Genomic DNA, 27378 nt, shown 5'->3' with positions numbered 1-27378 from the left:
AGAGAACCTTGAAAGTAATCGAAAGCTTTTGGATGATCTAAGAACCAGGACCCTGAGAGTAAGGTTGTGACACCCTTCCCACTGAACTAACCAGGGATTCAATAAGTTTCTTGGGAAGCAATGTGGTCTAGTGGAAAAAGCATGGGCTTGGGAGTCAGAGTTCTATTCCCAGCTCCCCCACTTAATAGTAATAGTAATAATTATGGTATTTGTTAAGTGCTTACTATATGCCAAGCACTGTTCTAAGTGCTGGGGTAGATACAAGGTAATCAGGTTGTCCCTCATGGGCTCACAGTCTTCATCCCCATTTTTTAGATGAGGTAACTGAGGCACAGAGAATTGAAGTGGCTTGCCCAAGGTCACACAGCAGACAGGTGGTGGAGCCAGGATTAGAACCCACATCCTCTGACACCTAAACTCGTGCTCTTTCCACTATAATAATGATGGCATTTTTTAAACACTTAGTATGTGCCTAACACTGTTTTTAGCGCTGGAGCACTATGCCACACTGCTATTCAATTATGGTATTTGTTAAGCATTTATTATGTGCCTAGCACCTGAGAAGCAGCATGGCTATGAGAAGCAGCGTGGCTCAGTGGAAAGAGCACGGGCTTTGGAGTCAGAGGCCATGGGTTCAAATCCCGGCTCTGCCAGTTGTCAGCTGTGTGACTTTGGGCAAGCCACTTAGCTTCTCTGGGCCTCAGTTCCCTCATCTGTAAAATGGGGATTAAGACTGTGAGCCCCCCGTGGGACAACTGGATCACTTTGTAACCTCCCCAGCGCTTAGAACAGTGCTTTGCACATAGTAAGCACTTAATAAATGCCATTATTATTATTTTTATTATTAGCACAGTTCTAAGTGCTGGGATAGATACAAGGTAATCAGATTGTCCCAAATGGGACTCACAGTCATAATCCGATTTTACAGATGAGGTAACTGAGGCACAGAGAAGTTAAGCAACTTGTACTTTACTCACTTCTCTGTGTCAGTTCCCTCATCTGTAAAATAGGGATTAACACTGTGAAACCCATGTGGGACATGGACTGTGTCCAACTCAATTGTCTTGTATCTACCCCAGCGCTTAGTACAGTGCATGGTACATAGTACATAAGAAATACCTTAAAAACAGAAGCTTGGAGAATCAGCACCCCCCCAAAATGGAGAGTGGAGTTGTTTTTTCGAGAGGCATGTATGGAGATCGTGTGCTAACCTGAAACACTGGAGAGGACCTTCGCCAGAGTGACTTGAGCACCATTCCTGGCATGGGCAGGATATTTAGGATCCTGCCTGGTGAAAACAAAGGAGGGCAGGACTTCAGCTGAGGGAGGATGTTGTGGGAGAGATCCATGTGTGCTTGCCCTCAGGAACATGTTCAGAGTGACTTTCGGCTTAACCACAGTTCCAGTTTAAATCCTGTAATAGAAATGAAAAATCATAGTTTTTAGGTTGTTGGGCATTGAGTTCCTTTTTGACTGGAAGACCCAGATATTTTACTATCTTAACTGTTGACAAGAGGCTGATATGCTCCATTAATGGTGGGATAATGATTATGTGATTAATGATTATCAAAGTGTTATGACTACTGACTAGTTATACATCTCTTGACTATCCCCAGCATCCGTGGAGTAAAGCAAACTTACTAAGTCCAGTCTCACCAATTAATTGGTGTGTATTTATTGTGCTCTAACTATGTGCAAAGCACTGTAGTACACACTTGGGAGAGTACAGGAGAATTAGTAGACTCAAGCCTTCCCTCAAGGAGTTTGTCACCTCGTGATCTACTAATCTCATTCAAACTAATCCTTCAGCCATGCTGGGGATACGAAGTTCACCTGGAAGCTGATTTTACCTTTCAATCAATTGTATTTAGTGAGTGCTTACTATGTGCAGAACACTGTACTGAGTGCTTGGGAGAGTACGGTAAAGCAGAATTGGTAGACACGTTCCCTGTCCACAAGGAGTTTTCAGTCTAGAGATTAATTAATGATTCTCTGGGGAACTCTTTCTCCTCATTTAAGTGCTTACTGTGTTCCAGGCATTGTACTGAGGACTGAGGTAGACACAAGATAATCAGGTGGGCACAGTCCATGTCCCATGTAGGGCTCACAGTCTTAATCTCCATTTTAAAGATGAAGTAATTGAGGTACAGAGAAGTGAAATGACTTGCCCAGAGTCACAAAGCAAACACGTGGCAGGGCTGGGATTGGAACTCAGGTCCCTCTGTCTGTCAGGCTCAGGCTCTATCCATTAAGCTGCACTGTTTGGATTATGCCTCTTACAGGGGCAACAGAGTGGACCTCATGGTTAGGTTGTATCATCTTGCATTCCTAACTGCCTTCGTCATCTCTAACTTTCCCATTATGGACTGCTTGCCAGTCAGTCAATCAAAAGTTTTTATGTAGCATTTACACTGTGCAGTGCACTGAACTACACACATGGGAGGGTACAGTGTAATAGAGTTGGTAGACATGATACTTGCTCTCAAGGAGCATACAGTTTAGTGGAGGAGAGAGGCAGTGAAAATACATGGCAGATTGGGGAAATGGCATAGTATAAGGATGTGTACTAAGTGATGTGGGGCTGGGTGTTGGGTGAGTAACAAAGTGCGAGGGTAGTGAGAATGCAAAAGGGAGTGTGAACAGGGTGAAGAAATGAGACCATAGTCAGGGAAGATCATCTGCAGGAGATAAGATTTTTTAGTCGAGTTTTGAAGGGAAGACTAGGTTTAGTAGGGAGAGTAATGCGCTATGAAAGGAGGGGGAGTTCCAGGCCAGAGGGAAGAACTAAACCAAGGGGACAGCAGTGACACAGACGAGATTGAGGTTCAGTGAGTAGGTCCATGACTTTTCAGTCTCGTCTTGAGCCAGCTGATATTTTCACAGACACTTGGTTTCTGGGTGAATTGTAACAATGAGGGATAACTATGGGATGAAAATTATCTTGCATTCATTATATTAAGTAGCAAATGGGATTTTGTTCAGGTAAGTTTTTCCTAATGTTTGAAAGTGGACGTATATGGGGGAAAAAGCCAAAAACCTCTTTAAGTCAAAGTCTTTGCTCATATTCCTAAAGGTACCACCTTCCGTTCCGGGTCCAAGGGCATCACGCAGTCAGCCCCAACTCAATTGTCCTGCCGCTATCTGTTGATTGTTTGGCCTTGAAGCCGGTGTCTGATGCTTTGAGAATGGCATGGAACCTGTCGTGGAACCATGGGATTGAAAACCTGTTACAGAAGAGGAGCTGTGGATCAGAATCACAACAGTAAGCAGTGAAATAGTGGTATTAACAATAATGATAATAGTAATAGTAATAATTGCATTTGTTAAGTGCCTACTATGTACTCAGAGCTGGGGTGGATACAAGCAAATCAGGTTGGATTGAGTCCCTGTCCCATGTGGGGCTCACAGTCTCAATCCCCATTTTACAAATGTGGTAGCTGAGGCCCAGAGAAGTGAAGTGACATGCCCAAGGTCATACAGCAAACAAGTGGCAGAGCTGGGATTAGAACCCACCACCTTCTGACACCCAGCCCTGGGCTCTATTCAGTATGCCCTGAACAGCTACCATGTGTTATTAGAGAAGCAGCATGATGTAGTGGAAAGAGCAGGGGTCTAGGAGCCAGAAAACCTGTGTTCAAATCCCTGCTCCACCACTTGCCTGCAGTGGGACTTTGGTCAAGTCACTTTCATCTGTAAAATGGGGATTCAATATCTCTTCTCCCTTCTACTTAGACAGTAAGCCTCTTGTATCACAAGGACTTTGTCTGACCTGATGGTCTTGTATCTACTGTAGCACTTAGTACAGTGTTTGGCACACAGAAAGTGTTTAACAAATTCAAAAATTATTTATTGGAATATGTAAGTTGATATTTTCAAAATCTCACTTTATTTGAGGTTCTCTTTCTCAAAATTAATCATGTTTCTTGCCATTTCATCATGTGGGGTGTTTTAACCAAAAATCACCCCTCGTGGTTCTTTATTTCAAAATATTGTACTCTCAAACAGATTGTTATATAAACTTTCTTTGGGTTGGAAATTTTCCCAAAACAAAAACAAATAAGGTTTAAACCAGCTTGGTCTTCTGGGCTATGCCCGAGATGGGGGCATCAGATGACCTTTTTGGAATGTCCAGAATCACATTAACAGATTTCACAAGCCCGCAACCTTGGTGTCATCCTCGACTCCGCTCTCTCATTCACCGCTCACATCCAATCTGTCACCAAAACCTGCCGGTCTCACCTCCGCAACATCTCCAAGATCCGCCCTTTCCTCTCCATCCAAACCGCTACCTTGCTGGTTCAATCTATCATCCTAGCCGACTGGATTACTGCATCAGCCTCCTCTCTGATCTCCCATCCTCCTGTCTCTCCCCACTTCAGTCTATACTTCACGCCGCTAACCGGATCATCTTTGTGCAGAAATGCTCTGGGCATGTTACTCCCCTCTTCAAAAATCTCCAGTGGCTACCAGTCAACCTACACATCAAGCAAAAGCTCTTCACTCTCGGCTTCAGGGCTTTCCATCCCCTCGCCCCCTCCTACTTCACCTCCCTTCTCTTCTTCTACAGCCCAGCCCGCGCCCTCCATTCCTCTGCCACTCACCTCCTCACTGTGCCTCGTTCTCACCTGTCCCGCCGTCGACCCCCGGCCCACGTCCTCCTCCGGGCCTGAAATGCCCTCCCTCTGCATATCCTCCAAGCTAGCTCTCTTCCTCCCTTCAAAGCCCTACTGAGGGCTCACCTCCTCCAGGAGGCCTTCCCAGACTGAGCCCCCTTTTTCCTTTCCTCCTTCCCCTCCCCACAGCACCTGTATATATGTTTGTACAGATTTATTACTCTATTTACTTGTACATATTTACTATTCAATTTATTTTGTTAATAATGTGCATCTAGCTTCATTTCTATTTATTCTGATGGCTTGACACCTGTCCACATGTTTTGTTTTGTTGTCTGTCTCCCCCTTCTAGACTGTGAGCCCATTGTTGGGTAGGGACCATCTCTATATGTTGCTGACACCTGTCCACATGTTTCGTTTTGTTGTCTGTCTCCCCCTTCTAGACTGTGAGCCCGTTGTTGGGTAGGGACCATCTCTATATGTTGCCAACTTGTACTTCCTAAACACTTAATACAGTGTTGTGCACACAGTAAGTGCCCAATAAATGTGATTGAATGAATGAATGAATGAATCTTTGTGATTCTGACTTATTACCCAAGGCCATTTTTTTAATGCTATTTGTTAAACACTTACTATGTGTTAGGCACTGTACTAAGCACTGGAGTGGGTACGAAATAATCAGGTTGGATGCAGTCCTACCCCACATGGGTCTCATAGTATTAATTCCCATTTTACAATTGAGATAACTGTGACACAGAGAAGTGAAGTGACTTGCCCAAGTTCATGCCGCAGACAAGTGGCAGAGCCGGAATTCATTTATTCATTCATTCATTCAATCATATTTATTGAGTGCTTATAGTATGCAAAGCACTATACTAAGCGCTTGGGAGAGTACAATATAAAAACAAACAGATGCATTCCCTGCCCACAACAAGCTCACATCCTCTGACACCCAGGCCTGTGCTCTTTCTACTAGGTCATACTGCTTCTCATCTTTTTTCTGTTTTGTGAAGAAAGCAGGAGCTTAAACCCTTAAATGCGAGTTTTTATTGCCAACATTGGCTTATCGCTGCCAATTTGTTCTAAGTAAATGAAACTGGAGACCTCCCAGAATGCTCAAAACCCCCTGGATTTTTCAAAATTCCAGTCAAATCGTGCCCCCTCTTCATTGCGATATTAGAGCAGAGATTAAATCATGTGTGAATGTGAACCCCATTTAAAATTAATGTGATTGATGACGATTTTCGTTTTCAGACCTTTAGACATTTTGAAGTTGTCCCCCGAAGACACCATGATCCTGAGGCGAACCCACGCGGCCAGCGGCTCACAGGACTGTCTCAGCGCCATCGTTCAGGCCGCCTCCCATGGGGAAGTCAGGGCTGCCATCACTTCCATGAGCTTTTATCTTCTGAACGACAGGCTGGCTCTGAAGAGCAGCCCCAGCTCATGGAGTGCTACCTTGGAACACTCGACTTGGCACTCTTCCCTAAACAGGTCAGTGTCAGGGAAAAGCCATGGTACAGGGTAACAATCAAACTGTGGGAGAGCTCAAACCCTTCTCTTTCAACCAGGGGAGTTTCCTGGGATAGAGGGCAGGTATCCTTTCTGAAGGAATGCACAGACCATTTGATAGACAGTTCCTACAGCAAGTCAGATTTCTATTTGCTTTACTACTTACTTTAGAAAAGCAGTGTGGATCATTGGAACAAGCGCGGGCTGGGAGTCAGAAGATGTGGGTTCTAGTCCTGGCTCCGCTACTTTTCTGCTGTGTGACCTTGGTCAAGCCACTTCACTTTTCTGTGCCTCAGTTACCTCACCTGTAAAATGGGGATCAAGACTATGAGCCCCATGTAGTACAACCTGATTACCTTATATCTACCCCAGCGAAATACGATTGAATGAGTGAATGAATGAATGAATGAATGAACAGTGCCTGGCACATAATAAGTGCTTAACAAATGCCATTATTATTATTATTAATGATAGTTTGGTAAAAAATGATTCATGAACTCATAGTGCCTTTTGGCACTGTGCCTTAGTGCCTGCCCAGTCACTCTGGGCAGGATCAGTCGATGGTTATTTATTGAATACTTCCTGTGTGTGGAACATTATACTAAGCACTTAATGTGTTCATGTGAGCATGAGTTAAGCACAGAATGTATTCGTGTGTGGGTAAGTGCAGCTCATTACACTTCTCCAATCAGCACCCTGGGCAGGGCAGCTGAACTATCAATTTGCAGGTCCAGCCGTTCGGTGGGGTTTGGGGTTTCAAGGAAATGGGCCCATTTGTACAGAGCGGATCAGGTCGTGGAGTGCATATGGAGGTAATGGCAGTGTGGCGTTATGTCTTAAAAAGCCAGTGGGAAGGCCACAGTTTTGTTAGAAAGAAGCATCTGAGGTAAAGAGCACCCACTCTCTTAGTGGTAATATACTCTAATGTACTTTTAAATAGCCATCTTGCAAAAGGACATAAAAATGAGTAATTAAATTCTTAAGCTCAGCAGTGGTAGAGGTAAGATTGGGTCAGCAATGTGAACTAATGGATTTTGCTCTTCTTTATGTTGAGTATCAGCATTAGCAGAATTTATGAAGCAACTGCTGTGTTCAGAACATTGGACTAGACAACTGGAGATGGGCAAAACAGATAATAAGATGCAAGACCCTGTCTTGGAGGAACTTCCGGTCTAAGATCAAATTAAACCAATAATTATTCACTCAAAGGACGTGCATATAACATGAGATATTATCCCATTTCAGCATGGCCTTATAAGCATAGGACTATGATTGCATTTTGGATAGCGTTTTCTTCCCTTTTTGTAGTTTTAAATCAGCATTATTAATATTCAGGCTCCAATAGGAGTGCTAGCACTTTTGAAATTGGGTCCTGTGTTCATGCTCCTTTCCTGACTATATATAAGGAATAAAGTATATTGTGTGCATCACAAATACTGACCAATTTTAAATGGTTTTCATTTGCAGAGCTGCAGTTGCTGTTTCATTGACCAGCCAAAGCTAAAATTAATTAAGTACCTCAAGATGTATCAGTGAGCCATTTGCAAATAGGCTAATTGCTTATTTGGTTTTAAATAAATGCAGTGCTATTTTTAATTGTTACAATTTGCCTCAAATTGCCCTCCCCTTCCCCATAATAATAATAATAATTATGGTATTTGTTAAGCGCTTCCTATGGGCCAGGCACTGTAAATAATAATAATAATAATGGCATTTATTAAGTGCTTACTACATGCAAAGCACTGTTCTAAGCGCTGGGAAGGTTACAAGGTGATCAGGTTGTCCCACGGGGGGCTCACAGTCTCAATCCCCATTTTCCAGATGAGGTAACTGAGGCCCAGAGAAGTGAAGTGACTTGCCCAAAGTCACACAGCTGACAATTGGCAGAGCTGGGATTTGAACCCATGACCTCTGACTCCAAAGCCCAGGCTCTTTCCACTGAGCCACACTCCTTCTCCAAGCGCTGGGGAAGTTACAGCATAATCAGATTGGGCACAGTCCCTGTCCCATATCCCAGTCCCTGTAAGACTGATGAGGAAACTGAGGCACAGAGAAGTGAAGTGACTTCACACAGGACACACAGCAGACAAGTGGTGGAGCCAGGATTAGAACCCACAATCTCTAACTCCTGTGACTGCGCTTTTGCCACTAGGCCACCAAATGAGTCACTTTTTACCAGTTTTCCAAATATCGCTCCTTTAGAAGCTGGTCTTTTTTTTTTTTAAATGGTATTTGTTAAACGCTTAGTATGTGCCAGGCACTATTCCAAGTGCTGGGGTAGATATGAAACAGTTGAGTTGGACACGGTCCCTGTCCCACATGGAGCTATCTTAATCCCCATATTACAGACTGTGAGCCCCAGTGTGAAACAGGAACTGTGTCCAACCTGATTACCTTGTATCTATCCCAGCTTTTAGAACAGTGCTTAGCACATAGTAAGCGCTTAACAGATACCATAATTATAATTATTATTATAGGGGTGGGACCTGGAGGCTGGTCTGGGCTTCCTTACTGCAAAGAGCCATTCCTCCTGCCCCCAACAGGGCTTTTTGCCCCCCCACCCAACCTCCCCACCCCTGGGCTCCTTGCTCGCACAGCTGGACTGTGCGTCTGTGGACTGGGCCTGCCACGGGGGTAAAATTGCTCTGGGCCTCAGTTACCTCATCTGGAAAATGGGGATTGAGACAGTGAGCCTCACATGGGACAGGGACTCTGTCCACCCCGATTTGCTTGCATCCACCCCAGCGCTTAGTACAGTGCCTGCCACGTAGTAAGCACTTAGCAAATACCATTATTATTAGAGGAGCAGCATGGCTTACTGGATAAAGCAGGTGCCTGAGAGTCAGAAGGTCGTATGTTCTAATCCCAGCTTTGCCACATGTGACCATGGGCAAGTCACCTCACTTCTCTCTGCCTCAGTTACCTCATCTGTAAAATGGGGATTGAGACTGTGAGCCCCAAGTAGGACGAGGGACTGTGTCCAACCCGATTTGCTTGTCTCCACCCCAGCACTTAGTACAGTGCTCGGCACATAGTAAGCGCTTAACAATTGCCATAATTATTATTACTAGTGTGTTTTTTCCCAGTGCTTAATGCAAGGCTTTGCACATAGTAGGTGCTTAATAAATATGATCACCACTACTAAATAGATTTCAGCCATAGGGCGATACATGGGTAGGAATGGGTGTGCCAGGCTTCTGCGAGCATGTTTTTGGTGAGAAAAATGAAACCCTCGGGTCGCTGATGTTGTGTGGCAGGTTCCTGCAGGTACTCCCGGCTTGCACCGAAGATGAGCGTCTCCTGACAGATGTCATATGCTTCCTAAACAAGTTACTGAGAGTTCAGAAGAAAGGTTCAGTGTCAGAACTTCTGAAGTGGATCTTGGAAATACTTCTGAAACATGTAAGCGAATTCTGGGTACACTCTTCTTTGGATATATTCGTTGAATATATTGCTACTGTGTTGCGTTACTTAATTGTGGTAAGGCAGACAAATTCAGCAGGGGCCACTGCAGGTGCATCTGTATGGAAGCTCACTGTGGGCAGGGAATGTGCTTGTTTAATGTTACATTGTACTCTCCCAAGCACTTACTACAGTGCTTTGCACACAGTAAGCGCTCAATAAATGCATTTGACTGACTGTAACCATGTGTGCATTCTTGGATAAATTTCCTCCCATTCGGTTCTAGGGGCATTTTATTCATGCTCCTAGTGTTAAGAACACATTCTTTACTATTTAGTAAGCTGGAAATGAGCCGAAACAGACAATACTAGCCTTGTAGTTAAAGCCAGATATTTATCTCTAGGCGATTTTAAAACACCACAGAAACGCTACATCTAAAAAGTTCTCTCTAACAGGAAAGAGCTGAGAAGTAATTTCCCAGAAGGATTAAAACATGAAACATCATATCCAGCAATGAAGTTGTTATTCATCCTGTCCATCCCATCCTTCAACCTAAACTTCCCAGGGGTCCCATCTGGACTGCCTCGTCTGCGTTCCCTCTGGCCACCCGGTGATGCAGGAGCATTTGGGCCTGAGGGCTGATCTGGGGGCATGCCCAAGGGGTCCCATGCCTTGGGCCCACATTTTGGATTTTTCATTTTTCAGTGGTATCCATTAAGCGATTTCTGTGTGCCAGGCACTGTTCTAAGTACTGGGGTTGATACAAATAATCAGGTGGATGTGTGGGGACTAGTGGAAAGAGCACGGGCTTGGGAGTCAGAGGTCGTGGGCTCTAATAACGGCTCCGCCACTTGTCAGCTGTGTGACTCTGGGCAAGTCACTTCACTTCTCTGTGCCTCAGTTACCTCATCTGGAAAATGGGGACTAAGACTGTGAGCCCCACGTGGGACAACCTGATTACCTTGTATCTCCCCTAGTGCTTAGAACAGTGCTTGACACATAGTAAGCGCTTAAAAAATACCATTATCATCATCATCATCAGAGCACTTCTATCCATATCCATAATTTATTGATTCAGAATAATGCCTGTCTCCCCCTCTAGACTGTAGTAAGCTCGATGTGGGCTGGGAATGTATCTGTTGTATTGTCGTGTTGTACTCTTCCAAACGCTTAGGACTGTGCCTTGCACACAGTTAGCGCTCAATAAATATGACTGGTTGATTGATTGAAGATGTGAAGTAAGGATGGCTTCAGGGAGGCAAGCTGATTTGGTGCGAGCACAGTCTGTTCCCCAGTTCCCCAGTTGTGTTCTGAAGAGCTCGAGAAACAGTATGTTTTAGAGTGATGGTGACCTGAGGATTTGGGGAGGGGTGATAGGGATCCCAACTCCAAGGAGCTGAGGAGCGCTAGCTTTGTGTGCAGACCTGGCATTGTGTGGAGAATGTCCAAACCCTCCGTGCCCTTTGGAACTAGAAAGGGGCTCAAAGGGGAGTCAAAAAAACTGCCCTACTTCTTGCCCCCTTCCTACAAACCCACACTCATGACAGCAGTAAGGAAAAATAGCCCTGTCCTCAAGGAGCTTCTACTCTAATGGGGGAGAAAGACTCAAGATAATTTACCTTTGGGAGGAAGAATCAATCAATGTCAGTCAGTCAGTGGTATTCACTGAGTGCTTACTGTGTGCAGAACACTGTAATAAACTCTTGGATAGAGCCACTAGAGTTGATAGCCCTGATACTGAAAAGAAGGTTAATAATAATGGTGGTATTTGTTAAGTGCTTACTATGTTCCAGGCAGGGTACTAAGGGCTGGGACCAATACAAGGAAATCGGGCTGGACACAGTCCCTGTCCCACATGGGGCTCACAGTCTTAATCCCCATTTGACAGATGAGGGAACCAAGACATAACAGACAAGTGGCAGAGCTGGGATTAGAACCCAGGTCATTCGGGCTCACGGGCCCGTGCTCTGTCCACTAGGCCATGATACTTCTCTAATGCTTAAATAGTGGAGTATGTAAATCGATTTGTACAAAAGTCCAGTGGGAGGTTGTGAATTTGTTGGGAAGGTGTTACCGGGGGAGATTAAAAATCAGTTGATGCTCCGGGGAATTTGAAAGAGTGAATTCCAGACAGGAGGATGAGCATGAGCCAGGGTTGAGAGTCTAGAAGAGTTACCACCATGGTTCACCTAGTGAATAGGTGTGCTTGGTGGGCACATAAAGAATCTAAGCAGCTGACTGTCCGAGGGAGAATAGGGCAAATAAGTAAGAGGGAGAGAGCTGATGGAGTGTCTTGAAGGCAATAGTCAGGACTTGCTGCTTGAAGCAGAGAGGAATAGGTAACCATAGAAGGACTTTGAGGAGTGGAGAGATGTTTGTGCAGCAACATTTTTGCAAAATGATCTAGATAGCAGTGTGAAGGCAGGACTGGAGATGGGAGAGACTTCAGGCAGACTCTGATATAATACGGTAGTCTGGCTGGGCTATAACAGGCATGTGGGCCAGGAGATTTCATATTCAATTGTTCTTGTTTATGATGAGACTGCAATTGGAAATAATCGCCAAAGGAGTGTGGGCATAAAGAAAATGAACCTCATTCTAAGAATCGGTGTGAGGTCAGGAGTGAGAATGTAATGACTTAAGAAAAAGCGTGGCCTAGTGGATAGAGCACAGACCTGGGAGTCAAAGGGATCTGGGGTCTAATTCCGGCTCTGCCAATAGTCTGCTGTGTGACCTTGGGCAAGTCATTTCACTTTTCTATGCCTCAGTTACCGCATCTGTCAAATCAGGATTAAAACTATGAGCCCCATGTGGGACAGGGACTGTGTCCAACCTGATTAGCCTGAATTTACTCCAGCGCTTAGTATGGGATCTGGCATGTAGTAAGCACTAAACAAATGCCATTAAAAAAAAAAGTCGGTAGTTTAAAATGAGGCTTGAGTGCTAATATTTTGATTCAAATACTTTGGGTATGAATAGACACTTATGGTTACTAGTCATCAGTATGATTCATTTATTTCCCCTCAAAAGTCATATGTAGATAATAGTTTCAGTAAGGTTGAATATAATGATTTTAATTTAGGTGTCATTGTTTCCACAGGCTCACAATGAAAATTCAGTTGTTGGGCTGTATTCATTTTGTCCTGACATCAGCCCAAGTTTAAGAGGAAAAGTATCCCAATGTTACAATAGAGTGAGGGAAGGAAAAAAAATCACTATTTGCTGATTTATCCAAAAACATAGGGTACATACAACTCTAATTGCATCATGCAAATTTACATTCCTGGTAAGGAGCTCCAGTAATTTTACCTGTCTGAAATGAGAAAAAACACAATGAAGCAAGGTTATTAATACAGAAAACTGTGTGGGGAGAATAAGAATAATCACAATCATAATAATACCGATATTTGTATTAAGCACTGTGGTAGATTCAAGGTAATCAGTCCGGACATAGTCCCTGTCCCACATGGGATTTGTATTCTAAATAGGAGGGAAAACAGGTATTTGAATTCCCATTTTACAGATGAGAAAACTAAGACTCAGGGGATTTAAGTGATTTGCCCAAGGCCTCACAGTAGACAAATGGCAGAACCTGGGAATTAAAACCCAAATCCTCTGACTCCTAGGCCCATGCTCTTACCCTCTATACTATAAGCTTCCCTCTAGACTGTAAGCTCACTGTGGGCAGGGAATGTGTCTGTTATATTGCACTCTCCCAAGCCCTTAGTACAGCACTCTGCACACAGTAAGAGCTCAATAAATACAGTGGATTGATTGATTTCCACTAGGCTATGCTGCTTCCCTAATGCTTTTCTAAATTACACAGTAGTTGCAAACCTCAAATTAATTGTTTGTGTAAGAGTTTGTTGCATTAGTGAGTATATTTTTTTGAAGGAAATTTAGAAATACTGTAGAAATTTTGCACCCATTTTCCTTTATATTGCCTTTTTTCAAGGAAATCCAAATCAATCAGTTTGAGGCATGCCATTCTTATGGTTACAGCGTTAATGTAGGTTTGGGACATCATTTTTTCGATGCGTTAATTTTCGTGTTGAGAAGTAGCAGAACCTAGTGGAGAGAACAGGGCCTGGGAATCAGAAGACATCTATCAATCAGTCAGTGGTATTTATTGATCATTTACTGAATGCTTGAGAGAGTGCAGTGTGAAAGAGTAGGTAAAGACAATCCTTACCCATTAGGAGCTTATGGAATAGAAGGAGAGACAGACGTTATAATCAAATACAAGTGGATATGAATGTAAGTGCTGTGGGGATGCGGGAGGAGTGACTTATCAAAGTGCTTAAAGGGGAACAGACCCAAGTGCCCAGGCGACAAAGAGGAGATGACTTAGACAAGGATGAGAGGGCTTAGGGAAAGTCTCTGGGAGGCGATGTGATTTTGATAAGACTCCAAAAGTGTGGGGAGTGGTGGTCTATCAGATATGGAAGGGGGAGGGAATTCTGTGTCAGAAGGAGGATGTGGGTGAGGGATCGGTGGGGAAAAAGACAAGATGGAGGTACAGTAAATAGATTGGTGTTAGAGGAGTGAAGTTTGTGGGATAGGTTCAATCAATCAGTCAGTCTTATCTTCCGAGCACTTACTGTGGGCAGAGCACTGTACTAAGCGCTTGGGAGAATACGATATGACAACACGTTCCTTGTCCACAGTGAGTTTACAGTGTAGAGGAGATGAAACATTAATATTAAAAATAGTTAAAGATATGTACATGAGTGCTGTGGGGCTGAGAAAGGGATTGAATAAAGGGAACAGATCAGGGTAACGTAGAAAGGAGTTGAAGAAAAGGAAAAGAGGGTTAGTCAGGGAAGGCCTCCTGAAGGAGAGGTGCCTTCAGTACTCGCTCTTATATTGTGAGCCCCATGTCAGAGTGCAAGATCTGTGTCCATGCTGATACTCTTGTTTATGCCCCAGAGCGCAGCACAAAGTAAGTGCTTAATAAGTTCCAGTTTTTGATTATTTTTAAAAATGTCCAACCTGATTAACTTGTATATACCCCAGTGCTTAGTACAGTGCGTGATCCGTAGTAAGTGCTTAGCAAGTACCATTAAAAAACCCCCCATAACTCCTTTATTTGTATTATGTATTTTTCAGGAAAGTAGCAATGACTTATTTTATTTACGTTATCCAAATAGGAGCATGACAATCCTATTTCACAGCTGTGGATTTCATTATTCTAGAGACATAGTTAAACTGAATTTAAAAGCAATAAAATCTGGAACATTTGGAAAAACTACATGGTCTGGTGAAAAGAAGACAGGCCTGGGATTCAGGGGAACTGGGTTCTAATCCTGCTCTGCCACTTGCCTCCTATGTGACGTTGGGCCAATCACATATCCTCGCTGTGCCTCAGTTTCCTCATCTGTAAAATGGGGAAAAATACCTTTTTTCCCTCTGTCCTAGACTATGAGTCTCATGTGGGACTGGGATTGTACCTGACTTCCTTGTATTTTTTGACCCGGGCACTTATTATGTTCTTGGTTTGTAATAAGCTGTAACAAATACCACAACTATTTATATTATTTTATTTATGATATGATATGGTATGATATTTGGGAAGCAGCATGGCCTAGTGGATGGAGTATGTGCCTGGGAGTCAGAAGGACCTGTCCGCTGTGTGACCTTGAGCAAGTCACTTCACTTCTCGGTACCTCAGTTACGTCCACTGTGAAATGGGGACTAAGACTGTGAGCCCCATGCAGTACATGGATTGTGTCTGACCGGATTAGCTTATATCTACCCCAGGGCTTGGCACATAGTAAACGCTTAACAGACACCATAAAAACATGAAGATTGCATACTGATGTAAACATGATATTAACCTTTATCATCAGTGCAAGTGTACAGACACGTCCTTAAGGGGAATATGGACTTAATTCAAAATAACTTTCTAAGTGACTTTGTCAAACTTTCTCTTTTCAGAACCCCAATCCACTATTAGAACTTCTGGTACAGATGGAATCCCCAAATCAGGAAGAAACAGATGAAGTACAGGCTGCTGTCCGGCAACAACTGCAGAGAGAATTGATTGCTCTCTTCAGTACCTTGCTGCTGTACTACATGCCAGTTACTGACAGGTACTGCACCCAAATATGTGTTCAGGGATGCTGCTTACATTCATTAAAACCCATTCGATCCTCTCCCAGAATAGAAGAAAGAGGTTTTGGTGACTATTCGTCTCTGTTGGTATAGTTCTTTATGGCTTACATCTGGACTTATAGAAAAACATGGAGACCTGAGGAATGTAACTCACACATTCCTACTTGACAGAGGCCTTGCAAGAGTTCACCGATTGCTGTTGACGCAATATTTTGCAGATCCGGGGAATCAGTAGTAACAGTGTAGGGCATACATTCTTCAGTTACAGAGGCCCTCACACATTCCAGATCTGCTGAAGGTGAATGCAAAATGCCCATTCTGAGTGGTGGAGTAGTGTTGCTTAAATGAGGGCTCTAGATCGTAAGCTCATTGTGAGTAAGGACCGTGTCGACTGACTCTGTTGTACTCTCCCAAGTGCTTTAGCTGGAGAGCAATTGAAGGCTCCCTTTCTCAAAACCCTACTTAACTGACAGGCAGCAATTCCCTTGGCAATCACACTTTTCTCCTTCCCTTTGTCCTAGACTGGTGAATGAAATCATTTGGGTAAAGAGGTAAAAAAAAATATATATATATATTTGGATCCAACTCATGATTTGAAACTTTCTTTATTATTTGGTTGAATTGGAAATATCTCAATGTAATTCTAAGAGCTGGAAGCTCCTTTAATTCACTTAAATTTCTACTTTCCTCAAAGAACCGAAAATGCTGTAGTGACCGACCCAGCACAGAACTAAAGGTTTTCTTTGCAGTGGAAATTCTATGAATTTTGTCTGGAGGGTGAGAGGAGAGGGCAAGTGAGCACTTGATGGTATGAGAGAGAGAGAGACAGAGAGAGAGAGTACTAGAGAAAGAAAAAGAGAAAGAGAGAAAGAAAAAGAGAGTCAAAGAAAAGTATATACCTGCTTGAGATAAACAGTGTGGTCTATTGGAAAGAGCACAGGCCTGGGAGTCAGAAGACATGGGTTCTAATTCTGACTCTGCCTTTTGTCTGTCGTGTCACCTTGGGCAAATCACTGCTCTGTGTCCCAGTTCCCTCATCTGCAAAATGGGGATTCAATATCTGTTCTCCTTCCTACTTCGACTGTAAGCCCCATGTGGGACCTGATTATCTTGTATTTTTCCCAGTGCTTAGTACAGTGCTTGACACAAAGTAAATGCTTAACAAATACCACAGTTATTGTTATGCAAATACTTAATGGTCTTACAAATGGGTTCAAACATTTTCAGCTTCCTTTTCCACAATATTTTTGTCTAATGAGCATTGTATATCAAAAATGGCTGGGATTCTGATTCTTTTTTTGGCCAGACCTCATTTCTCTCAGGCTATGGAGTGGGGGTGGGGGGGTGGGGGTGGTGGTGGTGGTGGTCCTGGGGTGCGTGGTGCTGGGGGTGGTGCTGGGGGTGGGTGTCCGTCCCCTTCTGTCCGTCGATGCTGGGCATAAACTGAAGTGATTCATCTGGTGTTCCAGGGTTTTTCCATCAACCAGCCCCCTCACACCTCACTGCCCATCATTCCAGTACAGTAACAGCTAACCTCGGGCATCTAATGCAATGGTCTATTAAGACAGCTTAACAACCGTAAGGTAGCTGATTTCTCTTCTGTGTTCTGTTTACAGAAAATGCTTGGAACTTCTTTATGTCTTCCAAACCCAGCTGGCCCTGAAACTGCTCCAGTGTCTGCGGGTAACCAACGCTCCCCGTTTCTATGGATTGCCGTCTCTGGAGAGGACCTTACGGGGGATGGTCCACGTGACAGCTCTGCCAGGATGGAGCTCACACTCCCCTCTAACTGAGCCCTTCTCCATTTGTGTGAAGTATCTGGCCGGCCTGCTGGAGGTAGGACTTTTCTGTCACCACTGAAATCCATGGAGGACTTGCTATTTGTGAAACGGTTCCCTAGCACTTCCAGGAGGTGTTTCTCCCGGTGGCAAAGGGTCACTCTTTGAATATAATAATAATAATAATAATTGTATTTATTCAGCACTTACTAAGTGTCAAGCACTGTTCTAAGCTCTGGGGTAGAGGCAAGCTAATCAGGTTGGATACAGTCCTTGTCCCACATGAGGCTCTCAGTCTGAATCCCCATTTGACAGATGAGTTAACTGAGGTCCAGAGAAGTGAAGTGACCTGCCCAAGGTCACACAAAAGATTAAGTGGCATAGCTGGGATTAGAAGCCAGATCCTTCTGACTCCCAGGCCAGTGCTCTAGCCACTGGGCCATCCTGCTTCCCTGAAGCATACCTTCACTGTAATGGGATTGCATAGGTTCACACAGTGGTAAGAGGAAAATTTCGTTTGTTTTGAGAATCAGACTTCCTCTTCCCTTTCCACTTCTCCATTTCGGTCGTTCCAAACTGAAAAGTGATATAAAGTCTTGAATCAAATCTCCTGGTAAACGGACTAATGACTCAGATATCATTAGAGCCATTAAACACATTTCACAGAATCCCGGCATCTATCATAGTGTTGTCTTGGTCCTGTGCAGACACTGCCAGTGAGTCATTGACATGATTATCTTGCTGACACTGAGTCAGTGGCTCACTGAGGATTAAAACTGAAGGCCTCTAAATCTTCCTTTGCTTACCACTTTGAAATGCATTGCCCTTCAGTGTAGCAATAATACTGTGGTGGAAGTGTTAATAAAATTTATTAAGTGATAACAGAGCACTAAGTACCTTGCAGAGCACAGGCAATTTATAGTCCCAACCAGGAAACTTAAAGTTTAAATAAGAGGAGCCAAATGCTACTGAAGGAGAGAAGCAGATAAATTGGGCTGCTGGAAAGCTGTGGGAATAATTTCCACTTCCCGTAATTTTTTTTGGATCCATTAGCAGATTGTGACCCAGGTAATTCATTCTAGCTAATGTGGGTTTTACCCAATTAGTTAATCATCAGTTGTATTTATTGAGTGCTTACTGTGCGCAGAGCACTGTGCCCAATGCATGGGAAGTACAGTCGAATGGAACTGGTAGACACAATCCTTGCCTTTAAGTAGTTTACAGTCTACAGGGGGATACAGGCATTAGAATAAATTATAGGTGGTTATGTTTATAAGTTCTGTTCGGTTGCGGGTGGGGTGAATATGCTTAAGAGATACAGACCCAAGTGAAGTGCATAGGCGATGCAAGATGAAGAGCAAATAGAAGTGAAGGTTCAGTCAGGAAAGACCTTTTGGAGGAGGTGGGATTTTTGGAGGGCTTTGAAGGAGAGAAGGTTGGGCTACTGCTGGATGTGGGGAAGCAGCATGGCCTAGTGGATGGAGCACAGGCTGGGAGTCAGAAGGACCTGGGTTCTAGTCCTGGCTCTGCTACTTGTCTGCTGTGTGACCTTAACTTCTCTGTGCCTCAGTTACCTCTACATCTATACAATGGGAAATAAAGACTGCGAGCCCCATGTGGGCCAGGGATTGTGTTCAACCTCATTAGCTTGCACCTACCCCAGCACTTAGAAGAGTGTTTGACACATAGTAAGTGCTTAACAAATAGCATCATCATCATGAAGGAGGAGGGAATTCCAGGCAAGAAGGCAGGCACGGACAATGTGTCAGTGGAGTGCAGTAGCCTAGTAATCTTCCCCTTTCATCTAAAAATCAGGACATGAATCCAAGCGCGTAAGTGAATATAAATGTTAGTTTTGGTTGTGGTATTATAAATACAGAAGAGGAGCATTTCAATGACTTCTGAGAAACTCAGGACACACAATGAGGTTTTAATTAAAAAAAATAATCTTCCTAGATGCAGTAAGATTTAGACCCCCCCAAAAAAAGTTTGACCTTGTTTGGTAACCTGTGAGCTCTTGAAGCAAATGTAGTCATAGTCAGTGAATAGCAAATTGTACAGTTAGTAAATGAATAATGAAATTGAATTGCCATTAAATGAAAGCATTGAGTGCTTCCAAACTTGTAAAGAGAGCGGAGGAGTTGTAACAACAACAACAACAATATTAATAATAATAAATGCTACTAATAATAATGATACAATCATTTGTGTTTGTATAACACTTTAATCTCCTCAAGGGCCTTCTCACAAGTTGTGTCATTTTACACTAATAACATTCCTGGGAGGGAGGGAGGGAGATAGTCATCCCCAGTTTCACAAATGAGGAAACTGAGGCTCAGAGAGATTAAGTGACTTGGCCAAAATTACCCAGCAAGTCAGTGGCAGATCTGGGACTGCAATTCAATCCCTTGGCCCCATCCCTTGTGCTGTCCTTGTGGGCAGGGAATTTGTGTGTTATATTGTTGTGTTGTACTCTCCCAGGCACTTAGAACAGTGCCCTGCACACATTAAGTACTCAATAAATATGATTGAGTAATTTCCTCTAGATCATATAAATTGACTCACCCATTGAGAGCTGCCAAGGATTTTTGTCCCTGAAACCATAGTTAAATGGTCAGTAGGATCACCAGACCCCTCTTAGGATCACGCTTGGAGAGTTTCTGGTGCGGGAGGGAGAGTCAAGCAGAAGCATACCCATTTCATTCCTAGCTTGGGCTGTGGCTAGTGAGCGGAAGGCAATCTGCTACAAGTCAAAACTCCCCTGTGCTGGGCAGCAGCTTCACAGGAGAGAGTCAAGGGTGGAGACTCAAGTTTACTGCATGTAAGGAGGCAATGGTAAACCAGTTCCTTATTTTTACCAAAAAACTCTATGGATATACTACCGGAATGATTGCAGATGGAAGTGGGGCATTCTGGAAAAGATTCGTACATGGAGTCTTTATGGGTCGGTGACGACTCGACAGCATAGGACAAGACAAGAAAAGGATCACAAGAAGACAGACCTCCTCCTCACACAACTGACCTTGGGGATGGCTGAAGAGCAGGCAGGAGAGAACTGTGATATTAGCTTCTGGATCTGAGGTTTAAACATTAGTGGGATCTGGGAAGACGATTTAAAAAATTTGTGTATTTAAAGTTATATTAAAATAAATAATAATAATAATGATTGCATTTATTAAGCGCTTACTATGTGCAAAGCACGTTCTAAGCGCTGGGGAGGTTACAAGGTGATCAGGTTGTCCCAGGGGGGCTCACAGTCTTAATCCCCATTTTACAGATGAGGTAACTGAGGCCCAGAGAAGTTAAGTGACTTGCCCAAAGTCACACAGCTGACAATTGGCAGAGCCAGGATTTGAACCCCTGACCTCTGACTCCAAAGCCCGGGCTCTTTCCACTGAGCCACGCTGCTTCCCCTAAAATTAAAAATTTTCCATGGTTATGATACTTGCTTTAAGGAAGCCATGTATAGTCTACTTTGTGCTGTCTTGTTTTCCAATTTTGCATTGTTTGAGCAAAGTAAGATATGTCTGTATGGTGACAGAAGGGTTACTTTAGGGGCTTCTGTCATGAATAACAGCCTTCCCAGCCTTAGAAGAATGACTTGAAATCCCCTCTGGATTGTTAGATTGGGTAGATCCCTGGAAATAGTGCACCGTGCTCTGGTTTGTGAAAAACGTACTTTAAACTTCAAAATATGTTAGCACCTCATCAGCACTCCTTTGTCATTTAAAAGTTTGTGAATTATAATGACTTTCAGTTGTCATAAAGAAGAGAATTGATGCCATCGAAAACACATCACCTCCTTTCCCACAGCTTCTCCTGTTTTGCTGTAGCTGGATTTATTTCCATCTTAGAAAATCACACAAAATCTCAAGAGTAGAGAAGCTTGCTCTGTGCCAGATGTGCTGAGGACACTTTTTGACCCAGATTATCCAAGGAATACCTAAATGAGAAATCAATTTGAACCAGAAGCAGACCCCTTGGGAATCTGGGAAACAGAAGTGACTTAGTGTGATAAATGGTTGCCTCAAGAGAAATTGCAATATGTTCATCCATGTTAGCAGTGTTCTAGAATTTGCAATGCAACACTCCCAATAAATATCCCTTCCCATCCCCCAATCAAGAAAGGCATTCAATCATTCAGTGGTATTTATTGAGCATTTACTGGATGCAGAACCCTGTACTCAATACATCTTTAACCCAATTAGGCTGAGCAAAGATATAACAATTGAAGGATGTACTCTGCACTCTTGAAGCAAGCACCCTCAACCCCATAACAGTTATGCATCTATCTGTAAAGTGATATTTATTAAATGCTTACTATGTACCAATCACTGTACTAAGCCCTGGGGTAGATACAAGGTAATCAGGTCCCACATGATCCCACAGGACCTATATTCTTAGAAGGAGGGATCACAGGTATTGAATACCCATTTTGCAGATGAGGGAACTGAGGCACCGAGAAGTTAAGTGACTTTCCCAAGGTCACACAGCAGGTAAGTGGCAGAGCTGGGATTAGAACCCAGTTCCTTTGACTCCCAGGCCCGTGCTCTTGCCAGTAGGCCATTCTATGTCTCCAAATACATCTGAATTTATTTATATTACTATGGGTCAAATCCCGGTTCTGCCAATTGTCAGCTGTGTGACTTTGGGCAAGTCACTTAACTTCTCTGTGCCTCAGTTCCCTCATCTGTAAAATGGGAATGAAGTCTGTGAGCACCCCCGTGGAACAACCTGATCACCTTGTAACCTCCCCAGTGCTTAGAACAGTGCTTTGCACATAGTACGTGCCTAATAAATACCAGTATTATTATTATGATGATGATGATGATGATGATGATGATGATAGAGAATGGGCCTGGGAGTCAGAAGGACCTGGGTTGTAGTCTTGGCTCTGCCACATGTTTGCTCTGTGACCTTGGGAAAGTCACTTGACTTCTCCGTACCTCAGTTCCGTCATCTGTAAAATGGGGATAAGAGAGTGAGCCCCATGTGGGACAGGGACTGTGTCTCACCTGATTAACGTCTATCTACCCCAGTGCTTAGATCAGTGCTTGGCACACGGTAAGTGCTTAACAAGTACCCTTATTATCATTATTATTATCATTATTAGCTGTGGAGGTACAGCATCGCTTAATGGAAAGAGCACAGACTTGGAAGTCAGAGGTCATGGGTTCTAATCCTGCTCCACCACTGATCAGCTGTGTAACTTTGGGCAAGTCACTTGACTTCTCTGGGCCTCAGTTACCTCAACTGTAAAATGGGGATTAAGACCCTGAGCCCCACATGGGACTACCTGATTACATTGTATCTACCCCAGTGCTTAGAACAGTACTCGGCTCATAGTAAGCGCTTAACAAATGCCATCCTCATTACACACTGAATATCTGTTTCCCTTGATTCGTAAGAGGGGGAAAAAGATTATTTTATATCTGTCATGTTTGAATTCTCTGGCATCAACCAAATCTTATGCACTTGTCTTTATATACTGCTCCCAGCAAAGCCACCATGAAATTGTTTTACTCTTTCCAGGTCATCTCTTCATTTTACGTTGATCGTGGAGGAAATGCTATGTCGTTCATGGGAAAAGGTGTCACCAAGAGCACAGTTCTTTGCTTGCTTCACTTATCCCACGAGATGATGGCTCAGTCTAAAACCTCGGTGAGACACTAAAAGCTGCCCTTCTCGCTCCATCAGGACAGTTTGCTTAAAATCCCAAATATTACTATTCAAAAAGGGCAAGGCTTATGTGAGCAGGTTTTCCTTCCTGACACGCCATTTCTTGGGAGGAAGATGATTTCAGTCCAAGCATGCCTTAGAGGCAGTAGGTGTTGAAAATAACTTTACATGTGATTTCGACTAATAGAACTGCAGGCAGTGTACTTGAATTAACTTGTAATAAGGAGCAATCCACAGACTGTAAGCTCGCTATGGGCAGGGAATGTGTCTGCTAATTGTTGTACTGTACTCCCATAAGCATTTAGTACGGTGCTCTGCACACAGGAAGTGCTCAATAAATATGAGTGATTGATTGGGCCAAGATTTCTGATTTCACCGCCATGGGGAGATTGTCATTTAAAGCAGACTGCTTCAGTAAATTCTGAGTAATTTTTGTCCGGCCTTGTCATGGTATTTACTCAATGACTTTGCCCTACCTTTATTCTGTGAGTTTGATTGTCTTTGAAATGCAGTTCTAACCCATTTTCTCCATATTTCTGGATGTAGGATTGGGTGTCTCTGTGGTTTTTGCCTTTTGAGAGTAACAGTGAGCGTCAAAGTCCCACTCGCCAAGGACTGGCTTGGCTGATCCCATTATGGGTAGACAGAGACCCTGAGGTTAGTATAACTTTGTTTTTTTTTCCTGATTTTCCTTGACTGGAAGCCAAGAACAGAGAAGCAGATATTGCAAGTGCAGAAATGATTTTAGACAGTGGGCCCAATTCTTTCTTTGGCTGTAATCTTCTTTATTGGGCTTAGTTCCCCAGCCACTAAAGGAATAGAGAGAACTGGACTTGGTAGACTCTGGGGTCTCCAGAGTTTATGGAGGGGGAAGCAAGCCAAGAGTCTAGAGAGCTTTCCTTCCCGAGGATGGATCTTGGTTTTTTTGAGGCCAGGACTTTATATTGTACCCAGGAGAGCTAGCTTTAGATCTTTTAATGTAAGGAAGCAGATATCTTCTGGCTCTCAGCTGGCTGTGGCTCTTTCCGGGCTAATATGTATAGATTTCTGATCTACATGTGTAACCTGTGCTCCTGCTCTAATGCATTTTCCAGGAAGCAGCATGACCTAGTGGAAAGAGCATGGATCCCAGGAGTCAGAGGTCCTGGTTTCTAATCCTGGCTCCACCACTTATCTGCCATGTGACCTTGGGCCAGTCATTTAACTTCTCTGGGCCTCAGTTTCCTCAGCCGAAAAATGGAGATGAAAACTGTGAACCCCATGTGAGACAGGGACTGTGTCCAACCTGATTAACTCGTACCTATCCCAGTGCGTATTACAGTGCCCTGCACATAGTAAGCACTTAGCAAGTATCATTTAAAAAAAAGAACCTTGCTGGATCATTATTAGGTCAGAACAGAGAATGGTGGTTTCTGAATTCAACCACACTAAAGGAGAAAATGGTCATTGACTGCAGATGGCTTGGCAAGGTTTTAATTTTAAGTGTGGCTGTCACCTAAGCAATGTAGTACATTCCTTTTACAGTGTCTGTATTCCTATCCTTCCGCAGTTCTTTTAAGTTCAAGTTTATTCAGCTCTACTTCAATTATTTACTTTATTTGTAAAAATTTTTACATGTTTCCTCCAATAGATTTACATTGTTCATTGTTGGGAGAGAATGTGTTATTTGTTTTAGTGGCTCCCAATTCTTAGTGCAGTACATTGCTTCAAGTGGGCACTCAAATACTGTTATCATTACTATTACTATGACTATTACTTTATTAGAGGACTCTAATCAATGCAGCTTAGCTCTAATGGGATCATTCCTTTGGGTGGGCTAGTGGTTCATTCATTCATTCAGTTGTATTTATTGAGTGCTTACTATGTGCACAGCTGTGTACTAAGTGGTTGGGAGAGTACAATCCAACAGTAAACAGACACATTCCCTGCCCACAACGAGCTCACAGTCTAGAGTGGGGGAGACAGACATTAATGTAAAATAGTTAATTATATATATGTACATAAGTGCTGTGGGGCTGGGATTGGGGAAGAACAGAGGGAGCATGTGGGAGTGGGAGAAAAGAAAAGTGGGGTTTAGGGAAGGCCGCTTGGAGGAGATATGCCTTCAATAAGGCTTTGAAGGAGGGGAGAGTAACTATCTTGAATTTGAGGAGGGAGGGTGTTCCAGGCCAGGGCAGGATTTGGGTGAGGGGTTGTTGGCGAGATAAGCGAGATTGAGGCACGGTGAGAAGGTTAACATTAGAGTAGCAAAGTGTGCGGCCTGGGTTGTATTAGGAGAGTAGCCATTTGAGGTAGGAGGAGGTGATGCAGTGCTTTAAAGCTAATTGTAAGGAGTTTTTGTTTGTAGAGGTAGATGGGCAACCACTGGAGTTTTTTTGAGGAGTGGGATGACACGTCCTGATCATTTTTGTAGAATAATGATCCAGGCAGCAGAGTGAAGAATGGACCGGAGAGGTTGCCCTATCCTGCTGCTTTGTGGAACAAAGTGCAGAATTTTCTAGAAATAATTCCATTACTATTTCCTGGTGGAGTAATCAGAAGGGTCAGAGTTTGTATCATTCTGCAGAAGTTCAGAAATGAACCTGAAATCCACTTAAGCCCTCTCTTGGCAGAGGGTGGTTGTGATATTATTATAATATGGGAATCGCAGTATTATATAAAAATCTTTAATTCCAAATCCTTGATTCAGATCAGAACCCTTCTCTAGGCACACCAATAAAACGGGGGCTTGCTTAGACCCGTCCTTCCTGTTCGGGAAGAGTGACGGGCCAAGGAGCGGGCTGCATGGGAACCTCGGGCCGTTGAGAGGCGAGTTTTCTGTGATGAACTAACTTTAACATTTGAAATAATGCTTCTTTAAATTACAGACCTGAATCCAAATTCCAACCACCACTTCTTGACATCTCATTTTAGTTTTCTCTCTAGTCCTTGTGGACAAGAAAATGTTGGAATGGATTCCTTTCTTCTAAGCACACTCCTTTGCGTGACGTGTAGAAGGTGGTGATCCAAACGTATTTCTTTAAAGTCCATCTTTCCTTCGGAAAGGTTTTATTTTTTAAGCACTATGTGCCAGGCACTGTATTAAGTGATGGGTTGTGGATACAAGTAAATTGGGTTGGATACAGTTCCTGTTTCAAGTGGGGCTCACACTCAGTTAAAGAATTAGGTCCGAGAGGTTGTTTTAGAGTCATGGACGAGAGAGTTGAGTTTTGGGTTAGTTTAGCAAGGAGCTGAATTTACTGCTTTTCCAACCCAGAACTGCTAAAGAACCAGTTGGGATTCTTTCTGTATTACCACTCTCTGTTTGATGAAACAGGTGCGGTTCACATCTCTGGGGATAGGCTCAGCACTAACTTCCGTTGAAGAAGGCTGTGTTGCTTTATCGGACAGCTGCCAGAACATTGCCGGAGGCTTGTGGGGAACTGTGGTGAACATTCTGCTGGAACAATCAGAATGCAGCATGGTGCGCAGGGAGGTATGTCATTTTTTTGATGTCTTTTTTATTTGGTTCCAGGAAGGCCAGATTAAAAAAAAAAAAAGCAAAAACATACAAACTAAAAAAAAAAAAGACCAGAAACAACCTCACACCATGGAAATGGAAATACATTTGGTTTTCCTCCCCCTGCGTTGTTACTGTGCCTTAGGAGGTAGAATTCTAAGGGTCCTTTATGTCCTGATATCTAATGAAAATGCATCCCCTTTGGGCCCTTAAACTGCTGCTTGAACATCATTAGAGGCCCCTAAAGATTGTTGCGGTAGAGAACTAATACGTTTTTGTTGTGTTGTCTCAAATGTACGCTGAAATATTTTAGTGCCTTAACGTCATCTGCCTGTTATCTGCCTCAGACCATGGGAAAGCGTGCTTACTGCTTTTGCTGTTCATTTTATAGTGTGTCGAACGAGCCTGCAAGTAGTTTTGAATTCATTTTGCCTTAAAAGAACGATGCACTGGGGCAGTCTCTGAAGATATCTTTGATTCTCCTAAAGTGTTCCAGATTTAAGAAGCGGACTTGTTTGTATGCAGCCCAATCAACTGTGTGAATTGGGTTTTGAAGCATTTCGGTTCTATTGTGTTGTTTCAAATAATAATAATAATAATGATGGTATTTATTAAGCGCTTGTGCAAAGCACTGTTCTAAGTGCTGGAGAGGTTACAAGGTGATCAGGTTGTCCCACGGGGAGCTTACAATCTTAATCCCCATTTTACAGATGAGGTAACTGAGGCTCAGAGAAGTGAAGTGACTTGCCCAAAGTCACACAGCTGACAATTGGCGGAGCCG

General features: G+C 43.4%; 1 protein-coding gene across 1 annotated transcript in view; it reads left to right on the top strand.

Annotated features, from left to right (window-relative positions):
* The window catches only part of RTTN (rotatin), a 206026-nt gene that overhangs the window by 80296 nt on the left and 98352 nt on the right, over positions 1-27378 (top strand). Inside the window, exons 24-31 of the mRNA XM_038746402.1 lie at positions 3074-3262; positions 5868-6107; positions 9383-9527; positions 15465-15619; positions 17258-17477; positions 22952-23080; positions 23645-23755; positions 26415-26573. Coding sequence (XP_038602330.1) covers positions 3074-3262; positions 5868-6107; positions 9383-9527; positions 15465-15619; positions 17258-17477; positions 22952-23080; positions 23645-23755; positions 26415-26573 — 1348 coding nt within the window. The remainder of the gene's footprint in view (positions 1-3073; positions 3263-5867; positions 6108-9382; positions 9528-15464; positions 15620-17257; positions 17478-22951; positions 23081-23644; positions 23756-26414; positions 26574-27378) is intronic.

Source organism: Tachyglossus aculeatus, chromosome 5 (assembly GCF_015852505.1).
Source record: "Tachyglossus aculeatus isolate mTacAcu1 chromosome 5, mTacAcu1.pri, whole genome shotgun sequence".
In the NCBI taxonomy this organism is placed as follows: domain Eukaryota; kingdom Metazoa; phylum Chordata; class Mammalia; order Monotremata; family Tachyglossidae; genus Tachyglossus; species Tachyglossus aculeatus.
This window is presented reverse-complemented; position numbering and strand designations above follow the sequence as displayed.